The sequence below is a fragment of the Pogonomyrmex barbatus genome, unplaced genomic scaffold (genome assembly GCF_055798465.1).
Source record: "Pogonomyrmex barbatus isolate J1 unplaced genomic scaffold, ASM5579846v1 scaffold18, whole genome shotgun sequence".
Taxonomy (NCBI): Eukaryota; Metazoa; Arthropoda; class Insecta; order Hymenoptera; family Formicidae; genus Pogonomyrmex; species Pogonomyrmex barbatus.
Window position 1 is genome coordinate 4,652,042 of NW_028297114.1, and position 24,749 is coordinate 4,676,790.

The following is a 24,749-nucleotide window of genomic DNA, read 5'->3' on the forward strand; positions in this document are numbered from 1 at the left end:
TCCACGTCGCCGCGGGATACGAGAGAGAGATAGAGGGGAGGGGGAGGTAGGGAGAGACGAGGAAGAGAAAAAAAAAGAGAGGAAAACGAGAATGGGGGAAAAAAATGGGCTTCAACGTCCGCCGCGAAATACACGGTAACGATCGGTGACTTTAGATAACCGGAAGCTCCGCGTGGATAACGTCCGAGCGCGCGCGCGACGGCGCCTTACCCCGGGTTTAACCCGGATGCACCATCCCCGGCGGCGCACACGTTCGACCTATTCGGAAGCCGCGATGCAACTGCAGTCAGAACGTGACGCTGTTGGGTTCGGAGGAAGCGTATTTTTGGTATGCCATATTGTTCGTCCTCGTTGCCCTTTTTTTCTCTTCGTTTAGAGCGCGATTTTACTGCTGATGATTTTTTATCGTGCGATTTTACAGTGCAGGGATGTAGAGGGGGAGGGAAGGGGGAGAGATGCATATGGCGTTACAGAAATGCGTTCTATCCCGATCATACGTAATAGGGAACGAGCTAGAAAGGATGCCTGTTTTATTCCGATATTGACGCGTCGTTACGGAGTCATTCATCACGCGTATAAAAGGCGCTCCGTGACGTGCCCGACAAAAATTCACTTGCATATCCTCTGTGCAATTTAGAGTCAATTTTCTTTCAACAGAAAGAAGCTAAAAATATATGATAATAGATTTTTTAATTATAAAACGCGATTAAAGACAAAAACTATATTCTTCCAAAATTGCTTGAAAATTTATTTAATTGAATCATCACTCGAATATCGACGAATCGATTATTGACGTATCATAATTAATTACACCTCTTTCATATACATTATACATACTTTTAAAATAGATGAGACTATTATATTAGTGAGATGGTCCGCAGCAATTTATAATTCTGAAATTTATAATATTAATTAACTTTGATATTTGCGCTTTAAATTAATCTTTCATTGATCTTTCAATATAGAATTTGCGACGCGCGAGATGAAATTATTTCTGTTCGGGGATAACCCCGGCCGTTTAGAGGAAGAGGCGCGAGTAAGCGGCGGCAGAATTTGGAGCGTTATTCCTGAAAATATGCAGCAACTTAAATCCGCGAAAATAACGCGCTTACGTGAAATTATCCTGACATCGATATTAGGTAAAAGTTGCAGCGAGACGTTGGCAATTTTTAATAAAAGTTTTGGGCTATCGGAACTTCTTCCACGTTCAGCGAGTTTCGCCGCATCGAACACAGCTTCGTTGCAGCCTCCCGTTTCCGTGCCATTGCGCTTATGTCTCCATGCGCACCAATGTCGTAACGGTTCTTATTTGTAATGCAGGATCATGTCGTCCTCTCTTCGATATCACGATTTTCTCGCAACCGGCTCGTAAGGGCCAGATGACGTCATTTTCCGCCTCATATGTTACCGCTTGCATTTCGGAGCGTCGTTTAACAAAAGGCACATGCATAATATTAATCCGATATTTTATCGTACCCTTTTTATCTTGCACGCATATGCAATCAGCATATGCGCAGCATCGATTCGATATGAACTCACTCATTTCATACTTGATACATATATAATAATGTCCTTTCAGTAAGTATGTTCTCTCCGCTATTTGAATTTTAGTTGCATTTCACATTCGATAAGTAATATTTTCTCTCTTAAAAGCGTCCCTTTCTCTTTCTATTTTATGTACGTACGTATATTTAAAATATTTAATTCTTTTATAAGAATTTTCTTCTGAAAAAAAGTTATTACAATTTTTTAATTGTATTCCATAATTATTAAAGATAAGGATAATAACTCGATAAAATATCATGTAACCAATTATTAATATTATGAAGTATGTTATGGTGATACAATGCTTTCCATGTTAACGAAATATCATTTGAAAAAGTGTTGGTGATCTAAAAATATGCGATTTTCGCGCGATTACTGGCGAACATGTGTGGGAATAATCGACAATTATACCAACGCGCTACTGACGGTATATGTCGCCGTATATTGTCGTGATATTTAATTCCGCAATCGCGGAACCATAAAAGCTGCGTTACAGCGCTTATCGCCGTCAGCGTTATTAATTTTCAAACTGCACGGGGGTTACGCCCGGAAGGCGGTCTGCGGGCATTTATTCGCGAGGGGGGTGGGAAGGAGGAGGAGGGAGGGGAGGGGGGGCAGGGGATACTTCGTAAATCACTCGACGGGATTTATTATCGGGGATGTTCACGTAAATGGCAGAGCCGCGGCGGCTTCGACTGCAGCGCCGGAAAAGAAAGGAAAAGCCAGCCGACGCTGGCGCGGGCGAGAGAGCGAGCTGTGGGGGATGACTCGGTCGTAAGAGAAGGATATCCGGCCTTGAAAAGCGAGAGGCAAAAACCGGAGAGGGAGGGAGGGAGGGAGGGGAGGGAGGGAAAAGTGAATAAAACAAAAAAAAAAAAAAAAAGAAAAAGAGCAGAAAAAGGAGAAAGACGGGGAATAAAAACGGGAAGCGAGAGAAGAGCAGGAGAAACATCGCGGGGAACTATTTCCACAATGGTACGGTGTACAACGTTCGGTTGGGCATGCCGGCGCGAAATAAGTCGGCGCGGCCAGGCGATATGTGTAGCACGAGAAAAACAGGAAACCGCGGTATTTCAAAGTCCTGGCTAACGAACGACCCCGTAGCCGGCTGGTTGGCCGGTTGGCTGGCTGGCTGGCTGGCTGGCTGGTTGACTGGCTGGCTGGTTCGTTGGCTGACCGGTCAAACTTTCCGTTAGTACGCGGACGGAGAATCTCCCGGCGAAAATTTTCCGCGAGCTTCAGCGAGCTGTGACTAATGCGCTACTTCACCGCGGCTCTTTTCCGACGATAGGACTATTCGGTGAAAAAAAAGAAATAAATAAAAAAGATGCTGAAGGGATTCAGTTTTTACGGATATGCCTCTTCTCCAGCTTCTCCTCCAATTAGAGCGTAACGCGCGTTTCTTTTTTGCGCTAATTATGCGCTAAATACTTTCTTCATTAACAGCGTTAATTTTACAGTCTTTTACATTCAGATTATATTTTACTTGAAATACGGTATTTATAGTATTCGTTAAAGGAGCTATGTGATATTCTTAGTACATTTTCTTAATACATTTACCTGCAGGTATTTCAGTAATTGAGACAGATAAGTAGATAGATTACCTTTTAAATATATAAAGATTTTTTTGCGATAAAGCTTATTTTGATAGAAGAGATTTTTAATCAATGTCATTAAATTAAGTAACATTGTATTAGGAGAGATATATAGTTTTAATTTTCGTTAGCTACGTCCGTTGGTAACAATCTGTAGGCAAACAAAGTCTGATTTATATAAATAAATTCAAACATAATTATTAAATAACAAGAATCCAATTGTGGTTGTAAAAATGTCATTCTTATATACTTCTAGCGCAAAGATATTGTTTCTGTACAAGATTACATCAATTGTTCGTCACTGATTTAGTTTCACGAATAAATCGAACGTTTGATAACACACTTTCACATCGCTACGACTGCGATTTCCAAATTTTTCCCGATACATCGATCATCCATCGATCATCTCTCCTTTGGGAATTTCGCCGGTTCGATACATCTCATTACACGTGCGAAGGTCACGAAATGCGAGAAACATGGAAATCGTGCGATACGTCTACTCTGTCCTCTCATCACGCGATGTTTCCGCTTCGACTATTGATTATCCAGCGGATCACACGCCGTATTTATTTGCCTGTCTATAATATGCTCATGGTGAACGGAGCGCGGAGATTTGCATGAACAATAAGCGATTTGTCGCGCGTAATACAACCCTCGTTGCTTCGGGGGCTCGATAACGAGCGCGAGCGAGGAGATCCCAAAGGGAGAACAGTCGGATAATAATCGTTTTATACATTTGGCCGAACGCGATGCTTGCGCATCGTGCGAGGGTGTTTACTTTCTTCGCGTTCGTACGACGATTTCAGCATTATTGATATTAAATAATACACGCGACATTCGCCGGCTACGTTAATTGTCGAAAATAATCGTCCGGGGATGCGCTCCGCGGTATCTGCATAAAATGCCTCGACCGTCCGCGTTTCCAATTATTTATGCTACGTTATGCACGTACCGAGTATGCATTCTATAGCTAATTAGAATAATGCGGAGAACGATGGCGACGTTACAATGCCGCAGCACGACCGACAAAATTTATTCAATACTAACAGCGCTAATTTTACATAGGAATCTTGATGAATTATTAAAGACTCGCTCCCCCTCCCCCTTCCACCGTGGGGGGAAAGCATGTCCGGGTTGCGTACATTTCATGGCTTTTCTATTTGGCCATTCGCCAAATGGTGGGCTTTTCGATTAAATGAATCGATCCTTGTAAATGTGTCTAGTTGTATTATGCATTCGCCAGAGAAACTTCACATTCTTCCCTTAAACGCAGCGATCATAATTTCGGTACGACTTGAATCTAGAATATGGAGAGAGGATAATAAATAGAATACGCGCGCGCATCGCAATAAAAATACGGTACCGTGAGCTTATCAAAGGCTAAATCGTATTGCGAATATATACGATTCCTCTTGCTGCAGGCACACACGAGAGAGGAAGAGGAAGGGAGGGGAGGAGGGGGATTAATAAAGGAGTCTCTTTAACAAAAAAGATATGTACCGCGCGAGATTCGCGGAGGACAGAAACGATGGAAACATGCAATATGGGCGTGGCGGCGCGCCCCGGCAGCGTTCCCGACAAAAAGCGAAGCAATAGCGGCGAAAGACAGAACGCAAGAAACGCCCGACCTGAACCTGCCTCGTGCACGTGATGTCATTATTGCCTCGCATTTGCCACCCCGGCGCCACGTTCTGTCAACGCGCCCCCGACTCGGGGCTCCGCTCTGTTCTGCTCGGTTCGCCCCCGCGCGCGCGCGTAAGTAAGGCGATATCGTACGCGCGAATTCGTCGGGAGCACAGCTGCAGAGAGCCCGTCCTTACACGAACGTTTCGCGGCAAATTACATTTCCGCGACTCCACCCCTCGCCAACCGAAGAGCTGTTACTTACTTACAAAGCGCGCTAAGTTGTAATTCCCGTAAAACTCCTTTCCTCCCCTACTCTCCCTCCCTCCCCCTCCCCCCCCCCTCTCTCTCTCTCTCTCTCTCTCTTACGAACCCGAAAGTTCTTTAAACGATTTCGCGCGGAGGGAGAGAAATCTCCCTTTGATCATAATCTCTCGCCCGGAGTTATTTGGGAGCTCCTGAATATCAGTGCGCGCGCGGCCGCTCGAGCGATAAAGTCGCTTTACCCGAGAGAAATCTTTTTTTCCGAGTAAATGCGATAACGGGAGAGGGGAGGCGCGGATAGACTCGCATCTGAGAACCTTACTGCTACCCTGACTGATTATCTCTTCCGATCGTCAAAGGAGAAGCGTCCCGAATGTCCGTTGATTTTCCTAAACTGACGGCTGTAAATCGATGTTTCTTCTCCGCGTGATCTTCTACGATGACAGATAATTATCAGTTACCACGTACGCACGCTCGTTTGGCTGTACTACTATTTACTAAACACATGTCTGAAAATAGTTGATGAAGAGTAGTAGGCAACCAGGGTGGGTTCTACGGAGACTCCGCCGGCAATCCCGTTACGTCGCGCGGATATAGAGTAATTTCATTTGAATCGCATATAATCGATAGATTACAGATCGCGCTCACGTTTTCTCAGCCGTGGCGAACGTCGCGGTGCGGCTAATGGGTTTCTCACGAGTGCACTATCGCCGTATGTAGATCGCACACAGATCGCATGATTACAGTGAAAAATATTCCATGAAGAAGCATTGCGACTCGAATCACCGGCCTCGATAAGTCTCCGTCGGACTAATACGGCCGACCTCCTTTTGGGTCACCGTTACGTGAAATTAACGGCCGAAAAACTGCGGCGGTCCGTACCTTCCCGCACGTTCGTGTTACTTAAGGCGCCACGCGATCTCGATTGTCTCCTTATTAATCCTCGTATCTCGTTCCTCATCTGCCGCCTGCCCTCCCACAATTCGCTTTTCTTCGTGCAACGCCAAGAATGACGCGGAAAAGCTGCTTTTGGTTCATCGTCGAAAGGATCGCGTCGGAGCCTCTTTACTTTGTTCTCCGTCTATCTCGCTTTTCCTCTTCACATGTTCCTTGCTTCTCCGTGCCCGAGGGCTCGACGGAAAGGAGAAAGTCCCGAAACTCAATGCGGGACTGATTGGCTCGCGCGATTATCCGTGGTCCTTCGATTGTCTTGGAAACGTTGCCTAGGAAGAAATTCGGTCGGTCGAAGTCCCGGAGGAAAAAGAGGAGAAAGAGAGATGTGAGGATATAGAGAGCGGGACACGGAAAATGGAGCAAAAGAAGAAAATGGGAAAAGGGAGAAAGAGAGGGAGAAAGAGAGAGAAAAGTGATGGCGCGATTTCGCGAAAGCGTGATCGTGGGAGATGGAGGGGTTCGGCGAGGATTCGGCAAGAGGAGCGAGGAAGGCAGAGCCTCGCTCGCTTTTCTCCATTTTATCCCGCGAATCTGGATTCATTCGGCCGGACGACAAGGCCAACCAGCCGGGCCACCCTTTAATGCTCGGATCTTTATACGCTCTTCTTGGCCACCAACGCGGTTCCGGACAGAAGAAACACCGCCGCTGGCGATCGATCGAAGCGGAAAAGTAGCATGACCCCTTTCGGTCGGTACGAATCGCTAAAGACTCTCGAAACAATCGTTGGTACGTCTGTTACGTTTCCTTGCGAAATATTTCTTTGTGCGAGGGAAAAGAAGCTCCTTTTATATTTCTGATTCTCTTTCCATTATGCAACAAAATCTAAATCTTTAATTAGGTTTACTTTCGACCTCATTGGACGATGGACATATAGGATTTTTCGCAAAATAAGCTAATCTCGAAATAAGACGACGATCATTACGTTCCAGCGAGATACTACTTTGCACTACGGGTTGCTAACACACGGCCGGCTTCATCAGCATCAATTAACTTTAATCTCGGTTTAATTACGAGGAACGGTTAAACTACGATTAAAATTAAGCGACGTCGTCAAAACCAGTGATTAGTATCCCAAAAGTCAAGTGGGACGAAACGAGATATTCATTTTTCTCTCGGCGGGCGATGACGCATCGTGAATTTCTATAACGCCACAGTTTAACGCGACACTCTCTTACCTCTTACGGGGACACTTTTATCCACCACGATACGCTCGCTGACGCTCAGCGGGGATTTCTTCTCTCCGCCTCTCGCGAAGAAATACCTATATGTGCTCGATGAAACTTGAATGCCTGGTATAGGTGGAAAGGTTACTGCCTATCTGATGGCAAATAAATATGGCACAGCGTGCGGAGACGCGACCGGTTTTGTCGCACCTGCTTCGGGAGTTATTTCCCTCCCTTCTTCCCTTGCCCCTTGTCGCTCCTCGTATGCTATATGCTATATCCCGCATAACAATTCGCTCTTCTCGTCTCTTCTCGTGCCCTCCCCTCTCCTCCCTCCCCCCTCCCTCCCTCTCTCTCTCTCTCTCTCTCGCTCTCACAGCTTCAGCCTTCGCCTCACCGTACACCTTGCATTTTCACACATATCCTCGCGATATCCTCCGTCCAATTTATTCTCGTTCTGTCGTTTCTTCCGCTCTCCAGCAGTATCATTCGTTTTCTCGAAGCCTTCATTATGCACTCATACACCGGCGCACCGTGCGAACGCCGCATCATTACGCGTTAGGAGCGAGAGTATGCGTATACGCGGACATACACGGGTTATTTCGCATTGCGGCCGTCATTATTATGGGAGGACAGCCAGCAACAACGGTGCAACGTTCTCGCCACGCGCACATTAGCTCTCTGCAAACGCAGATATATTTTGCATTTAATTTAATATTTTACACGGGACAGCCGAAGAACTCTCGCCGTTTTACCGCCGTTTCGGGGCCTGTGGGCAACGCAATAAATTTACCAATGAAAAATTAGAAATTGCTTTCGTAACGAGTTTTTCGTTCTTGAATAAAACGCGACTCCGCGCCGAGACCGGTGAAAAGGTGAAGTGTAATCAAGGGTAAATAAAATATTCCCCGCCTTGTTCCGACGATTCCCGTGGCCGGTGGCTATCACATTGGACAAACATAGCCTCCAGTGTATACAACGGCGTGTAGAATGTAGAGGCAACGTACGGCTGGAATTGACAATTCGGGTCCGTTAGATCGTGCCGGGCTTCCGCCTCCGACACGGAGGATTATTTCTAACGAAGGCGACGTCGCTACTGTGCTTCGCGGCACGTAATTTCAGGGATTATGCCGGCGTGCCGAATTTTCGGAAGCGAGCGAAACGTAATTGCCTCCGCGGTGAAAGCGTCACGTTACGATGCACACGCGGCGTGTCGAGCTATATCCCGAGGTGTTGCGTTGCAATTCGATTTGCAAAAATGACCGTGGCTGAATCGCATCGCTAATCGTCTCCTGTCCGGAAGAAGCGTAATTCTGCCATTTGTAGCGTACGATTTGTCGCAAATATTTCATTTTTATGTATTTGATTCGATGATCGCTATCTCTGCGTTCCGCTCCCTTTAAACGCACGACAACGATTCCTTTCGTCATCCTTTTCTGGCGTCTGTATTTCGGTGCTGTCTCTTGTTTTCACATGTCGTTACGAAGACCTCGATACTTTGATCAGTGAACTCCGGAACATAATATTCGGACACACCATTTTACGAGAAAACTCATGGATACGTGTGTCGTTCAGCTGTCGTATTAGTCCGACATGCGTATGTCCTTACAACGTTTTCCTTTTAATGTCGCCATGGGAATGTAGAAGGGAATGCTGCTATTTCTAACTTTGAGCCTCGGGTTCAGAAGAGACCTTACAGAATTAATTTTTCTTATAAAAATTCTGCAAGAGATTTTTGCGATATTTTTTAATATAAAAGATGAAAGCAAATTCGGATAGATAAATTGTTTTAGTCATCGATTTAATCGTCGTTCGTTTAAATTTAGGGACACTATTTCTGTGTAGCTGAAAAATCCTGACGGGCATTTAATATTTAATTCGCCAATCGGTCCGATCATCAACAAATAAAACAGTGTCTATTTCGATCACAGGTGAACATAGGGCAAATAGAGCATTAACGTATAACAGCATGACAAGATTAGGCAATCCTTCTTATTTTTATCTAGGTGAATGTATCCCTCAGAGAGTAATAAAACGCATCGTATTCCTGCCAGAAAGCAGCATGAATCTCTATAACGCGATGTTTCCGGTTACTTCAGCGAAAGAATTGCGGTGCTCACAATGCGAAGTATCACTAGTCGTATATTAGGGCGTAAAACGACGTATATGTCCTTCGGACTAAAGTTGGAAAAGTGATGATGCGTGTTGTTGCAGTGCGCGTATATGGCCGGGTAAGACAAGAAAAAAATATTTGCGCACTTGATTCATCATAAAATTCAATATTATGTCGTAGCGAGACGAGTTTTTTTGTGCTTCACACAAAAAAAACACCAAGACCTGATATATCATAGATAATAATAAAACATGTTATATCGTATTATCCCTGAAAACTATTTCTATTTTCGTCAACAAATTTTCATCGATTTTCTGAACGGTATCTGATGTGTTAATAGCATCAAAATTTCGGTATGAAAATTAATTTCCTTGTGTCTGAATGCACGAAGAAACTGATCCGATAAAAACGCGAAATGTAAATTTTGAATCTCTTTTTTAATTTTAGAACGCGCCGTGTTCGTGAAAGTTACGGAAGGAGAAACGATAGCATAATCAAAGTACAACATTCTGGAGCACCCTGCGTTCGGATTCCGCGTGCAATCTGATTTTATTGGTCGACAAGCATGGCGCGGGCTCGTAGCAGGACTTTATTGAAGTGTTATGTGCAGTCACAAAACGCCAGGAATTCTGATAGCGGCGAATTACGCAACGCGTGCCCCAGTTCCAAGAATTTTTCGATCCCCCGAACACGATTGGATCGTTGAAATGCAGCGACGAAAATGGATCTCTTTTGGCGTCCAATCCAATCGATGCGATCGCTTTTCCGCTCGGCGTTTACTCGTCCCATCTTGATGTCCCGCAACATGCCAATTATACAGCAAATTCTGTCGCTCGTACAGCCGCGCCTTACCGCATTTGTTGCCCTTTCCCGTTAACCATCGTTGTTGTAACAGGCGCATGATAAACATCGGGGGCTAGTGGCAAAGGGTACACAAACCACCGCCGGTTTCCGCGTCCGCCATATCGGGAGACCTGTTAAATAATTTACCCCGTGAATTGGCCCGCACCGCCGAACATGCCTACATTTGTCCTACTTTCGCGTCCTCTCTATCCTTTACCTTTCTATCGCTTCATCTACTTCCTTCTAATTCTCCACCACCGCGTATCTCCGGCTCCGGCCCCGGGTTCTCCACCCATCGGTGGAGTGTTTCTCCCTGCGTGCACCTGTGTACATCCGCCCGCGCGTGTGCCACCCTCAACCCTCGGTTCCTCGGTTTGCCTTCTTCGTCATACCGGGCGCGTGTTTGTTCAGTCGGCGGTTTCGGGGGGCGGCTTGACGCCGTTTTCCCGGATGCAGCGGTAAAGGAGCCCGGCATCACGTTTACACACCCCTTTACGCGCGCGACTCCAAACGAATTACTGACGTTACAAAGTCAAACAGGCCGGCGATAATAATCGACCATGGAAAATTTATGGTTTTTTAATAAGTTTCATCGTTGCTCATTAGAGGTTATAGCTGTACACTCCCTCCTAAGAAAGTGTAAGTTGTGAATAAAAAATATATAAAAATATACACGATAGAAATTGCCATTCACCATCCGTATTTTGAATTCCCTTTTATCGATAAAAATGTCTTTAAAAGTACTTATAGTCAATCAGAGAAGGTTTACAAGCCATTTTGAGAGGCACTTTTATCGATAAAAGAGAACTTACGCAGAATACAAACCTATATATTTTCAAGAAAAAGCGACATCACATCTCTCATACAAGAGTTCAAAATTTTAAGATACATTAAATCGCGAAAATGAGACAGACATCAATCGATGGATTTTCTTCGATTGATTGATGTAAGCAGAACATTCATATTCTATTAAATATCCGTAAATAAATCAAAATCCCCCGTGTTTTTCTACATATTAAAGTTTACCTATTCCGCTTGTGTACCACTTACACGCAGGAATCAGGTCGAGTTGATGGCGTACTCGAAAGGGTAACCGACGATTTCCCATTGAGAAATGGAATATTCGTTCAATGTCCCGTTTCCATCTTTTCCCCCTTTTGCGGCGACTGGGAAAGTAAAGAGCATTTTGTCAAAGTTTTCCCAGTGCATTCTTTACCTTGGCAAGAAAGTTGCGCCTCGTGTTTGCACGACGGCGCGGTGCTCGTGCGCGAAAATACCGACCATTCATTCCTTATAGATTCGAGAGAATACGAAATGGCAATTGTTAGTTTGAAGATTAATAGTTTCAGCTTGATAATTCTCTTATTCCCGTCGATACTTAGCGCCACTACCCCCGTGCGCATTTTTAACGGCGTCGGAATATCGTCTGCAAAGTAGATACACCGGAAATTCCATTCCGTTCACTCATATTCAACGTACATGTAAAAATATGCGAAATACAATTTCCGCAACTCGCGCCATTTCGCCCTTCAATCGCCATCCACCTATCTTCCTTTTATTGCTTTCCGGATGTGCTGGTTTCTACCTTCCGTATGTTTGGCGAACTCGTCGGTTTGCCAGCGACGCCTGAGTCTACAGAGAACAAGTCGCATCCACGTTTGCGCTCTCGCGATGTTTACAGCGGTGCTTTGATCAAATTACAAGGTTCGCACTTTCAAGCTGGCGTATGGCTGCAGCGCAAATTGGATTTTGTGTATTAGAAAACAGTCGGCGGAAACATTGGCATACATCATGGCGTACTCGATCTCAGAAGGAAGAAATCAAAGAATGGATGCTTTATGATATTTTATGAAAGATAACAAAATCTTGTCGTTGCTAAAATCCAACAGTTCGAGCCGAGCATATAGGTTTTTTTTTTTTCAAATTATTACGCAAGAGATACAGGATATCGACGATGATGAATTTCGCTGAATTTACAATCGCCTGAATGGTGAACGTCGACAAATTCGATTCCACCATATCAATCAATATGCGACCAATCAATGCGCTACTTTGCATCCGCTCTTCGCATCGTACGGCGCGTTTAAATCCGTACGCGCGTATGTCCCGTGTATACACGGGCGCGGGTAATGCGATGTATTACCGATTCACGACGGCGTTCGTGTTTGCTTTGAATAATTACTCCGGGATCGTCGTGTCGACGGGGATACGTATGTGTTTCGCGTTACCCGAGAAACGGATATTCGCCACGCTCTCAAGTAAACGCGATACACGCGGTGCGAGGGCACAGCCGCATATGGACACACGCGTCCGCGTGCGGCGGCGCACGCACGTACGTGCACGCACGCGGAATACGTAAGCGTCTGCGTGCGCCGAGTCCATCGATGGTTCATTGTCTAAGTCATCAATTTGCGAGGTTCATGAGAGGATTTAACGAGGTAATAGGACTCGCCGGTGCTATTAACATTTTAATTGCGTCATTAACGACCCCCTTCCGTCTTCCGTAATGTTTAATCGGCATGTTCCTCGACCGATCCCGTGCCCGTAACGCGGCCGTTAACGTCGCGGATTTCCGCAACGTTGAGCTTCACCGATTTTAATAAATTTTTTATAAAAGTGCCCGCTCGCTCTGCAGCCGCATCCGGAAAATGATGACATTTCACGTGTTATGTTATCTCGGTTTGCTCTTTGTAAATGTTTACGTGACGCATTCTATTCCCGATAACGCAATCTCGCGCAATTTTCACCCGGGGCATAACTTCAGTGATGCACGGATATGCAAACGCGTCAACGTGTGAATATTCAAAGCCACGTATCAGCGGAGCGCAAAGGTGCGAAAGCGGAGCCACGTGCTCGTTGTCGTTTGTTAACGAGTTACTTCGTGCGTAGGCCATTCATCACCTGGCATTAATTACATCGTATCATTAACACCGCCATCGTCCGTGATGAATCTCAGAGCTCGCGTCAACAGCCGCGCAGAATTCGGATGCGCGCGAGATTCAGGTCGCCGTTATGCGAGCGAGAGAACAATCGATCGCGTTCTCCATTAATATCGGAATCTAATTCTGAGAAGTAAGAAACAGCTTCGACGAATACCTGCACCCGAACAGAAGTCACATATCGTCAAATAAAAAAATTAGTAATCTTTCCGGCAATTTAAAAAAGGCGTAATAATGAAGTTAAACAATTAGATCAAATAGCTGTGTAAGCCGAGTTCTTTTCTAAAATCGTCTTCATCGCAATCGTTAAATCAGATTTAACATCGTCGATAAACTTTAGATTATGCGTCGGGCTATACCGGGCTGCGTTTTTCTTCTCTCGCCACGCTCGGCGCCGAGTCTCGCAGTGGAAAAAGCCGATTCACGTCAGCCGCGTTCGCGCTCAATTAATCTCCGGCAACGGCGGTGGCGAACGACGATCTCCGTTTTGAAGGTAACTCTGCTCTGCCGGCACTCGTTACGTCTAAGGTCAACGTGGGAAAGGATAACGAGACCGCTCGTGGTCGGGCGTTAGACGCCCGGAACGATGGATGAGACGGCTATGAAAGGCAATAAAATCGCGCCCGACGCGGTTGGCGCGTCAGCTGCGTCGTTATAAATCGGCAAGTAGACCGATTAATTGAATTCACCAGATTGTGCAGTCCCATCGGTGGACGCGCACCCTCCTCTCCCCCCCCTCCCCCGCATTCTGTTTCTACGCACGACCACACGCGCGCGTGCACGCTTTCTGCCTCTGTTCACTGGTTCACCCCCGGCTTGTTCGGCCCGGGGACGTTCGACCAATTTGCAGTAACTCGATCGGCGCCGACGGTGACTGACTAAAACTCCAAATTTGCGGCCTCAATGAGAAAACATACAATAGCATTGTTGTCGGGGCCCGTTAACGTAGCCGCGTAGAAACGCAACGAGGCACTTGCCCGAGAGTGCGCGTGTTTCCTCGCTGGAGAATTGCCGTATCGTACGTGTCCACAATGCGTTGCGATTACGTAACTACCGTGAGAACATTCGCGTTAACGCGTTTGAGGTACTCGTTTCATTAACGTAAAACCGAAAAGAGTAGCATTAAGATCGATCTTGTAGGATTAGATTCATATTTAAAGAATTAACTAATCAAATTGGTGGAAAGAGAATTGTGAAAAACTGACGGTTAAAATATAGAAAGGTGAATCTTAAAATACGAATATGAAGGATTCTTTGGAAATCTTAAAATGTACGTAATACGAGGGATATATAATAAGAAGAAACGTATCCTTTTCATAAGGATAACTCTGTCGCTTCCCCGTCTACTTTTCAGTGCTTATATTAGACGTTAGCGCAGTGGCCGGCTTCAAAGCTCAGATGCCTTGCGACATCGATCCGCCGATTAAAGACGAGACGGTCATCATGGTATTTTGGTACAAAGATGAAAAGGACGGCGAACCGATATACAGCGTGGATGCTCGGGGGAGGCAGATAGCTCAGGCGAGGCTTTGGTCGGATCCGGACGTGTTCGATGAAAGGGCGGTTATGAAGACGGACGTAAAGCCCGCCGAGCTCGAGATAGATCCTTTGGAGTCCACAGACGGTGGCGTATACAGATGCAGAGTGGATTTTAAGAATAGCCCCACGAAGAATCAGAAGATTAACCTTACAGTCATAGGTAAGTCACAATGAAAACTGAGAATCTCTATCTTCGCGCAAATAACTCTGAGTTTATTATTATAATTCTAAGATATTCTAAATATTCAAATTTCTGCCAAATTCACCTATTGGATAATTTAATATCTTGATCAATTTTATACTGTTATAACTCTCACATTTAAGTAAGGCAAATTTGTAACGTTGCTTGTGAAATAATTGAGAAGAAACGTTATTTACTATACATGCTATTTGAGGTCTTCTTCTGCGAAAGAAATGCACGAATAAAAAATTAAGTAAAATTTAGATAAATTGAATCCCTATACAAATAGAAACTTTTTTATATATTATATATAATTTGGGATTATATAATAATTTGTTAAAATTAAAATATAGAAAAATACAAAAATTAAAAATAATGATTAACGTAATTCGATAAACGCTATGTATGAATGTATTACGAGATAATATTTCTATCATTTTTCTAAAAAATTTTTTACGTAAAATATGATACATAAAAACTGGCAAGATATTTAATATTTAAAAAAAACAAAATAAATTATAAGTAATCTAGAAATATATCTCAACTGTCTTCCGGAAGCTTTAATTTTTCATTATTATTCCAATTATCTGTTATTACGGCGGGATGTCGCATTTTATGATGCAAAATCGTGGCTTATCGAGCGACGGACTGTGTTTTATGGGATTTTAATCAGACGGCGCTTATGGATAGGCGTCCCCGTTTATTCGTGATTTATTCGTTTTGTATTATGTGCACTGGAGAGCTTTACGCGAGAGCGGTGCATAACCGCGGAAAACAGTAGTAAATCGGAGAGATAGTTTGATTCGCCGGCCTCAACTTTCCGTGTGCAGCAGGATATTGGATAGTCATGTGGAAATAAACCTATGAGACGAAATAAAATTACGGAGGGATGCGGTTGGATCAATTCCAGCGAGATGTGGGAACAAACAACCGTCAGGTCATCGCGATGCGCTCAGTTTGTAAGATCGATGCAATTACAGCAATACGATTCTGAATCAATTAACTCAATGTCGTAGTACTGACTCAACAGGTGTTAATATCACCTGTGGTCACCAGCGTGCTCTCAGAAAAAAAAAAAAGGATCAAGCCTGGCCGTTATATCTTAATTCTCATTTCGCGGCCGTTACCCGTCGCAGATGCGATTTCACGACGCGGAAATTGAATAACGTTGCCTAGTTAAGAGGATTCAGAGATTTAAACGTGTTTGCTCCGATTTCGATCTGTCGAAAACTATTAAATCGGTTTAATTTATTATTTTATCGAGATTACGGGGAGTATATATGTCGATGGTAGATTTATTTAACGAATGGAATCGATCTTATTAGAAAATGATAACGACGGAAATCGTATATATAATTCGATATAATGGACACGTGACACGCAGTGCAGATGTCACGGAAATAAATTTCTATGATCGAAATTTGATTTGCTGACAGTGCCACCGAAAAAGCCGGTGATATATACCGGCACTAGCAGGAATCGGGCTGAAATAATGCAACCGTTTAACGAGGGAAGCGAGATGTCCCTATTCTGCGAGGTGATCGGAGGGTCGCCTCCACCGAGGGTCACGTGGTATTTCGACGGCAAAGTTCTAGACGATACGTATACGCAGGAGCACGATGATATAACGATAAATCGACTGGATATCCCGAGGGTTACCAGGGACTTCCTGAGTACAAGGCTAATTTGTAAAGCGAGCAATACTCAGCTTATGACACCTCTGACGGCTGAGATTGTGTTGGATGTAAATCGTGAGTGCAACAGAGATATATTTAATATTTATATCAGTCGGATGAAAGTTTTAAAAATAACTTATAGATTAGACAACAAAGTAACTTTTATAACAATAATTTTTATAAAAGTAATTTTTATTCTTGCTTCGTCTTTTTCTTATTTTTTTTTTAATATTAAATTTCGCGAAAAAAAAACATAAAAAGATTTATGTAATTAAGTATGTCCATTAAGTGTAAATAATTTATTTATTGTTGCACTAATTCTACCTCGAAGATTTATTAAAATTTGTAAATTGATATATAATATATAATGAGGGGAGAAAAATTAAAATATCTCGATGGACATTGTATACCCAATTCATCATCACTTAATTCTTAATCGCAGTGAAACCGCTCATGGTCAACATTACGAATAAGCGATTTCATTTGTCGGCATTAAGAACTTACGAGATCGAGTGTATCAGTTCGGGTTCCAGACCGGAAGCGGTGATCACCTGGTGGAAAGGGACTCACCAGGTCAAGCATATGGCTAGAAATGTGAGTATATCTTTCGCGAACGGACAATTATCGTTTTTAATATATGGGATGCGTTTCTACATCGCGATGGTCTGGATTCTGAGTTCTTCGTAGTTTGCAGACAATCCGAACGTCACGAGAAGTGTGCTGAGCTACGTGCCGACCATCGAAGACGATGGCAAATTTTTGACGTGTAGAGCGGAAAATCCCGTGGTGCCTAACAGTGCCTTGGAGGATAAATGGCATTTATTGGTGTACTGTAAGTCATTACTTTTCCTTCGTTATTTATCGTGAATATTATTGCTTTAATTTAATTTAGTACAATTCTCGTTAGCGTACAAGATAAAATTTCAATTTGAAATTAATGTTGAATCTTGATACCTATCTCTTCATTTTCTTCCCTCAATATTCTTCTCTCAACGATAATTTTCTATTTGCGACCGCGTACGAAATTATAGAAAATGAACGAGAGATACTTCTCGCTACCGATGCTTTCAGACGCGCCGGTGGTGAGCATTAAGTTGGGTTCCAGTTTGAAGGCGAATGATATAAACGAGGGCGATGACGTCTACTTTGAGTGCGACGTACGAGCCAATCCAAAGTCTTACAAGCTACTTTGGTTCAAAGACGGCAAGGAATTGCATCAGAACGCCACCGCGGGGATTATTCTTCCCGGTGGGCAATCCCTGGTATTGCAGAGCGTGACGAAAAGCTCCGCCGGGGAATATAGCTGCATGGCAGCTAACGTCGAAGGGAAATCCGCGAGTCGACCAGTAACCCTCGAAGTGATGTGTGAGTACAATCCCTTTTTATGTTCGAATCGATCCGAGCGCGATTGAGGTGCTGACTGAGCTCGGCACGAGTGTTTTTAATTCATCATCTCGAGCCCTCCCCGGCGCGGTGACAACGTCGTTATTCTAATTTTATTAATGCATTCACTCACCTATCGCAACATTGTCGATATTGGTCGCGCGCTGGTAAGTCGCGTTTACATAAAACCGTCAATTATCAATCGCTCCGTTGTAAGGAATAGAAATCGGAGATCGCCTATTCGACGGCTTCACAATCGCCTTTACTTTTCTCAACGGTTACGAGCGTCCACGAGCGCGCGAGAGCGTGCGTCGCGGTAAATTAAATCTACCAGCCGGCGCCCTCGTATTTTCAGACGCACCGATCTGCAAGGACGGCTCTTCCACCCAAGTGGTCGGCGCCCTGAAGCACGAAACGATCTCTCTGGTCTGCGGCGTACAGTCGAAACCGCCGCCCACGACCTTCCAGTGGACATTCAACAACTCCGGGGAGTTGATGAGCGTACCGGCCACGAGATACTCTCAGGTCAAACCGCTCAGCCTGATCACGAGCCACTGGCACGGCTCCAGACTGAATTATACGCCGGAGAACGACATGGACTACGGCACGGTTTCCTGCCTGGCGACAAATCGGATAGGGACGCAGAAGACGCCCTGTCTCTTTCAGATCATCGTCGCCGGGAAGCCCTATCCCTTGCAGAACTGCACGGCCCTCCAGTCGACCGGACCCTACGCGTACCGAATGGGTAAGCGAGCCGGGAGGGTCCCGGCAACCCTCGCAACGACCTGCTAAATGCGCCATTACACCCGGCCATCATCGTGGATGACGCCTTGTGGTCGATACTTTTGTTGCGTTCAACAGCTTGTTTCCTTGTTTCCCCTCGAAAGATGCGATAACCATGAAAATACCCGTGAAATTAGCCTTTATTGATCATCAATGCTTTTAAACGGGATCTTCTTTCCTGTAATTTAATTAGATAACTGGCCCTTTATAGTAAAGTCGTTTATTAAAATTTTTAGATAACGTTCAGTATTTTTTTTTAAATTTTTATTTTAGACAAGACGAAAGCTCGAAGACATTTTCCGATCACAACTAAATTAAAGTGCAGTTCTCGGTAAACAATGCAGCGCTCCAATATAACTCATTTTAAAGGTTACCTTTCACATTCGGTCAGATTTACGATCGCATTACGACGGACCGGGGATTTATAGTTAGTTAGAGTAGCAATTCCAGATCAGCGCTGCTAATTACAGTCTCCCGGAATATGCTCTATATACTTATTATGCAAGTCTAGTTAAGACTATTATCCAATTAATTCGGTCTGAACCCCTAATCGACGCTATCGAGTATGCTTTACCACGGCGACGCTCGCGTCGGGAAGCAATTAGGTCTAGCGAGTCCGAGTGTTTTTCTTCCTTCGAAAGGGAGCTTAACCGCCTCGACATGTGTGCGTCCGTGTGAAACAGGTCACGAAGACTTTAAAGCCACCGACTCCAGGGACGCGGACTGGCTGATCGTCAGGTGCTCCGAGGGATTCGACGGCGGTTTGCCCTTGACTAATTACGAGCTAGAGGTCTACAGCGAGGAGAACGTTTATCATGTCAATACCATCTACCTGAATCACACCGATAGATCCGGCTCATCCGGTCCAGTTTTCGAGATTCCCGGCTTAGAGCCCGGACGGAATTACAGGCTTCATCTTTATGCCGTCAATGCAAAGGGCCGCAGCGATCCCGTTGTTTTAGAACCGGTCACACTCAAAGGAGTAGCCATGTACACTACTGGTGAGTTCTGTTTTTTCGAATAAATCCTATTTGAGATTCTAACGATATTATTATCCCGGAGGAACGACCTCATCTGAACTGTACACTTATAAGCGAACGTTACGTATCGATAATTATTATTTCGAAATCGTTAATCGAACCGCGAATTAAATGAAATAATTTGCCGCGAGATGGTATGAATAAATCTTTATTGACGAATCCCATAGTCTCGATGAAATTATGCTCGCGAGATTATGAAAGGTCTGTAGAAAATTTATTCTTGGGAAAATCTTCGCTATATCTTCTTCGTGTGTAATTTTCAGTCATTATCGATGACTTAGTGTATATAGATTGTATTAGTGTCAATAGTGTTTGCCTGTCATAATTAGTTCTCTTACCCTTATTACGTAATCTTAATGTTAGAGATAAAATAATAAAGAGATAAGTTAATAAGCGTTAAAGTGCAATCGTGGAAAGAATTTCGAAATGTTCAGCTGGATTCTTAATTGGATTGAATTGCACGATGGAGTTAAGTATACATGTCGGTACATTATAAATGTTCCTGTTTATTTTTGACAAAATTTAGGGGAATTCGACGATCTGAAAATATTTTAACTTTATTTTATAAAAGACTTATTCGTTAATATATTTCTCATCATGACGTATCTTTTTAAATTTTTACTATTTTTAAAGATTTTACGCTTTTTCTGGCTTACTATTTTATAAATTGAAGGAGTAGCCATGTACACTGGTGAGTTCTGTCATTTTTTCGAATAAATCCCGTTTGAGATTCTAATGATATTATTATCCCGGAGGAACGACCTCGTCTGAACGATATATCCTATCAGTATAATTCTATCAAGATGTTTTGTCTTTTTCATGACTACTACAGCAAGTTAGATATGAAGCTATGCATTTATTTCTCATAATAGCAAATAAACCATTTAACAAATGTTTCACGAGTTTGGTTATCGATCCTGGCAATAAAGAAATTTTATTGCCACATTCTGATATCGATTAAATCTATTTCGGATTCGACAGTCGTAATCTTGTCGTGACATTCCTGTAATCAAGCACGATACATGGGATCGTGGGATTGATCAAATATTAATCTATATCGACGATCGGGGTCGTACTGAGTCGACATTACTAATCAACGATTTCCGTCAAAACTTATGCAATTACAGAAATTCAGCATCGCTTTTGAGAAAACGCCATCGCGCTCCGCCACCCCCACGCCGCAGAGCCTTCATACGTATCACGCGCTGTTCCACGCGGACCTTGAATTAAAACCCCATAAAATCCAAATCTCTTTGCTTGCCTCATTCCAGCTGCATTTATCGTCTTTAATTTCCATCCTCATGGGTTATTCATGCCGGCTCGCGCACGATTCCACCGTGTGGTAACGCGACGTGCAATCGTGTGTGTGTGTGTGTGTGTGTGTGTGTGTGTGTGTGTGTGTGTGTGTGTGTGTGTGTGTGTGTGTGTGTGTGTGTGTGGTGTGTGTGTGTGTGTGTGTGCGTGTGTGTGTGTGTATCGCTCTTCTCGTGTGCGTGTGCACACGTACGCACGCACGTGTGCACGCGCACATCTCGCGACTCCCGGCAAGCTCATTTCGAATCCTGGCTGCGTACCCCCACTGTCGCGTATCGAGAAGCGCGTTCAAGCGCTCCCTCTCAAACGCTCCCAGACGCTTACGCCAAGTGTCCAAGTAGCTTCCATCTATTCCCACGGGGGGAGGGGGGGGGGAGTGACAAATACTCTGTCTTAACGGTACAGCGATGGAGAAACGCTCAAGGGGATGGGAAAGCAGCCGCCGAAACTCTGGGATGACGGACTCGGACAACCGTGCGCTCGCGTGTCCACCTTCCGTTCTCGATCGTGTACGTTTGCGCGCGCGTGTTATGCACGTCACGGTGTATATGTGTCTACACGGATCGTACACGTACATACACGTGCGTGCACACACAGGGCCGTGAGAGACCGTTCGTTGGCTAACGAACCGAGGCGTTTTCTGAATTCCAAAGAGCCTGGCCATCTCCGTCCGCGGACCCGTTCCTCCGCCTTCCTCTTAATCTTTGCTTCCGAAAGCTGCCTGCGTTTCCTCCGTGATCCAATAAGTACACGGAAAAAGCGAATCTCGTTTACCGGACACGTCGGAATGAACGACACTGCCGGACGTTGCTGTTGATGTCGCCATCAGTTCGGATGTTCATCCTGATGAGAACGAATGTTCTTTGCCGGCCGGAGAGAATATACAGATATATATATATATATATATATATATATATATATATATATATATATATACACGCGTCGGGAAATCACATGTTTTGCGCGCAACGGTCAGCTGTTAATCCCGAGAGGAGTGTACGACCAGCGGATTTAGATATCGCGATAATCCGAGCTGAATAAATCCGGAATTCGATGTTATAATCGTAGACGGTAATGAAAACCTGATAATTAATATAAGATACATTTTTCCGGATTCCGCGATAAGTTTTCCAATTTACTTTCCCGCATTAAATATAGAGAGCTATCGTTGGAATTATTATCGGGTTTTACCTCGTGAAATTTGCACGATGATTCCTCATTATGTGGATTTTCGTCTCGTGTAATGTTAAAGTGTCCATAATGCATTGCGCGCGGATAAAACGTCTCTTGCGACGCAAATTGCCGATACGAAATTTGCCGTTTAATGGAAATCGATTTGCTGGAATCCAAAAAGAAAACGTTGAAGCGCATTCCCATCGTTACGCACTAATCCGATGTGGCTGATTGCCGCTTAATTATCGAATTGTGATGTGCGCGCACTGTCGATGGTCCAAAACTAACTTGACATTCGTATGTGCGATCGATAACGCACGCGCCGTGCTCATCTCACAAGTATCGTCATCATCCGAGTATAAGCGAATGAAGCTGTGCGTACTTTAGCGGCGTAAACAGCAATAGGATCGGTAAAATGCTTCTTGTATCGCTATGTAATGCTAATGTTCATATATGTTAATTATGTCAAGCGAGCGTTTCAAGAGAAAACCGTTAAATGCACATTAATAGCAAAATGCATTCGTTCAAAACGGACTATTTTGCTTTGGCAGCAAATTGAATTTGCTTTAACGGCAAATTTGTTTTCCGCGAACAAATTTCACTCGCACACACATGCGCACGGGTAAGAACCTTTTTATTTTATCAACGAAACAGATTTTGCTGCAATATCGAATAATTGGTTAGTGAAATTGGTCACTCTCACGTCGAATGTGCAGCAACAGCAGCAGGGACGGTTTTGCCGCGATAGCAAAATTCCTTCTTCTCGCGCGGATATCGAGCATTTTATCGAGACGAGGAGATCTAGTCTCTCTCTTTTGGACTTCGTCCGTCAACTTTTACTGTCAAGTTACTTAAAATCCATCGTTGAAAATTTGTCTGCCTTATTAGATTACCGTTTTGGAAACAGGTTACGCTATTAATACACACGATCTAACAATATATATCCTAAAATCCTGTTATTCTTACAAAAATAACTCCTATCGGACATTTCCAAGCGAGTCATACCTTTTTTTTACGTTTCGTCGTCCTACAGGTCGTGGGATTTCGGACGAGACAACGGATTATAGCCTCCTAGTGGCGTGCTTCGCCGGCGGTGTAACCGCCATTTGCATTCTGATCGTCGGGATAACGCTGACTCTGTACCGTCGAAACCATCCAACGCAGAGGACGAAGGCACAGACGACGGAGCCGCTGCAATACGAGAGCAAGGATGACCGGCCGACGGCGCCGCCGGCGACGAATCAGGCTCGCCGGGACGACTTGAAGGAGCAGATAAACGTGGACGTACCGGACGACGATCCGGACGTGATACCGAGCAAGACCGTCGAGAGACGGCCGGACATCTTTGAGCCGGACTACACGTCCAGCAAGTCGTCGGAGAGAGCCAAGGACTTCAGGTGCCTCGAGGACCTCGATTATCCGTCGCCCTCCTCGGTGCTTCACGCCAAGGACTCCTGGATCTATCCGAACGGCTACGTGGAAAAGAGCGAGAAGAGCCTGAGTCCGATACGGCCCAGCACGCTGCCGGTGCATCGTACCCACGATATCTACACGAGGAGTCTGCGTGTACAGGAGAGTTGTATATAGACGGAGGTAGAAAGACTCCCTGCGCTCGGCTATCCGGGTCAGTACCCTCCGATACTCGCCAAACCGTCGTATGCGATTAACGACGTTTGTAAATAGACAATAAATACCGTTAAGGACCCACCTTACGATCGGCACGTCGATTCGACATTCCTATTCTTGTTTTTCACCTAGCCGTAAGAGATAGCCGCGTTAGCTTCGTTCTAAGGAAAACGTGATACTTGGGACGCCAGGGCGCGATCACGCGCGGTGTACAGAGACAATAATTTTCCGCCGTTTAGAAAAAAAAAAGAGAAAAAAGAAAAGAAAGATTTCCTACCACCTCTGTCTCTCGTCGGAAGCCTTCCCGTAAAATTATCCGCGAATGTCTGGAGGAGCGTAAATGTTTTGTCTACGGATGTTTTATCGTGCTTCGTGGTTAATTAAATGGTCAAATGGGTATGTAAACGTTTGTATATACGGATAATAAATCTTGTTGTTTAATATGCACGTTCTCGCTGTTGTCATTTACATTATACGATCCCATGCGATATTCCGTTCGTCGTAAGCAATTAGATTAGCGTTAGCTATTTAAAGTTTTCGCCAGTACGACAAAGTCAGGGTAAGTATTAAAAAGGGATTAATCTCTTCCGGACAAGTCTGGCATTTCATTTTCCACGACTCCGACTTATTTCAGTTAATGAGTCCTCTCGACGCAGCTAAAAATTGTCCATCGTTGCCCGACGTCGACGTGCGCTATGCTCGGTATACGGATTCGTTGGACACTCGCGCATGTTCGCGTGCCCGCCACGCTGACAGTTTGACAGGTTGGTGAATTGGTTCGCCAGCCGATGGCTAAATTGGCACTTATTAACAACGTCATACGGCCGCAATATTCGCACGCGATGTGAACGGCTTAGTCGTATAGAATATTAACTTTGGCCCAATTATAAATAAATGAAGTGAATATCAAAAGTATCAAATATACTATCGGATGTATGGTGTGTGTATATATATATATATATATATATAATCGATCTCTCTTTAGATATTAATG

At 44.4% G+C, this 24,749-nt stretch overlaps 1 protein-coding gene across 2 annotated transcripts in view; it reads left to right on the forward strand.

Moving 5' to 3' along the window:
* LOC105431739 (neural cell adhesion molecule 2) overlaps window positions 1-24,202 on the forward strand; it is a 30,281-nt gene extending 6,079 nt beyond the window's left edge. The window contains exons 2-9 of one of the 2 annotated variants that reach the window (XM_089075215.1): window positions 14,395-14,739; window positions 16,197-16,511; window positions 16,879-17,030; window positions 17,124-17,268; window positions 17,508-17,801; window positions 18,175-18,564; window positions 19,286-19,603; window positions 20,316-21,113. In XM_089075215.1, the coding sequence (XP_088931341.1) occupies window positions 14,395-14,739; window positions 16,197-16,511; window positions 16,879-17,030; window positions 17,124-17,268; window positions 17,508-17,801; window positions 18,175-18,564; window positions 19,286-19,603; window positions 20,316-20,359 (2,003 nt within the window). In that variant the 3' untranslated portion in view covers window positions 20,360-21,113. Of the gene's footprint in view, window positions 1-14,394; window positions 14,740-16,196; window positions 16,512-16,878; window positions 17,031-17,123; window positions 17,269-17,507; window positions 17,802-18,174; window positions 18,565-19,285; window positions 19,604-20,315; window positions 21,114-23,162 lie in introns of those variants that run through there. The other variant, XM_011646152.2, reaches the window with a different exon arrangement.
* The last annotated feature ends 547 nt before the right edge of the window (window positions 24,203-24,749 follow it).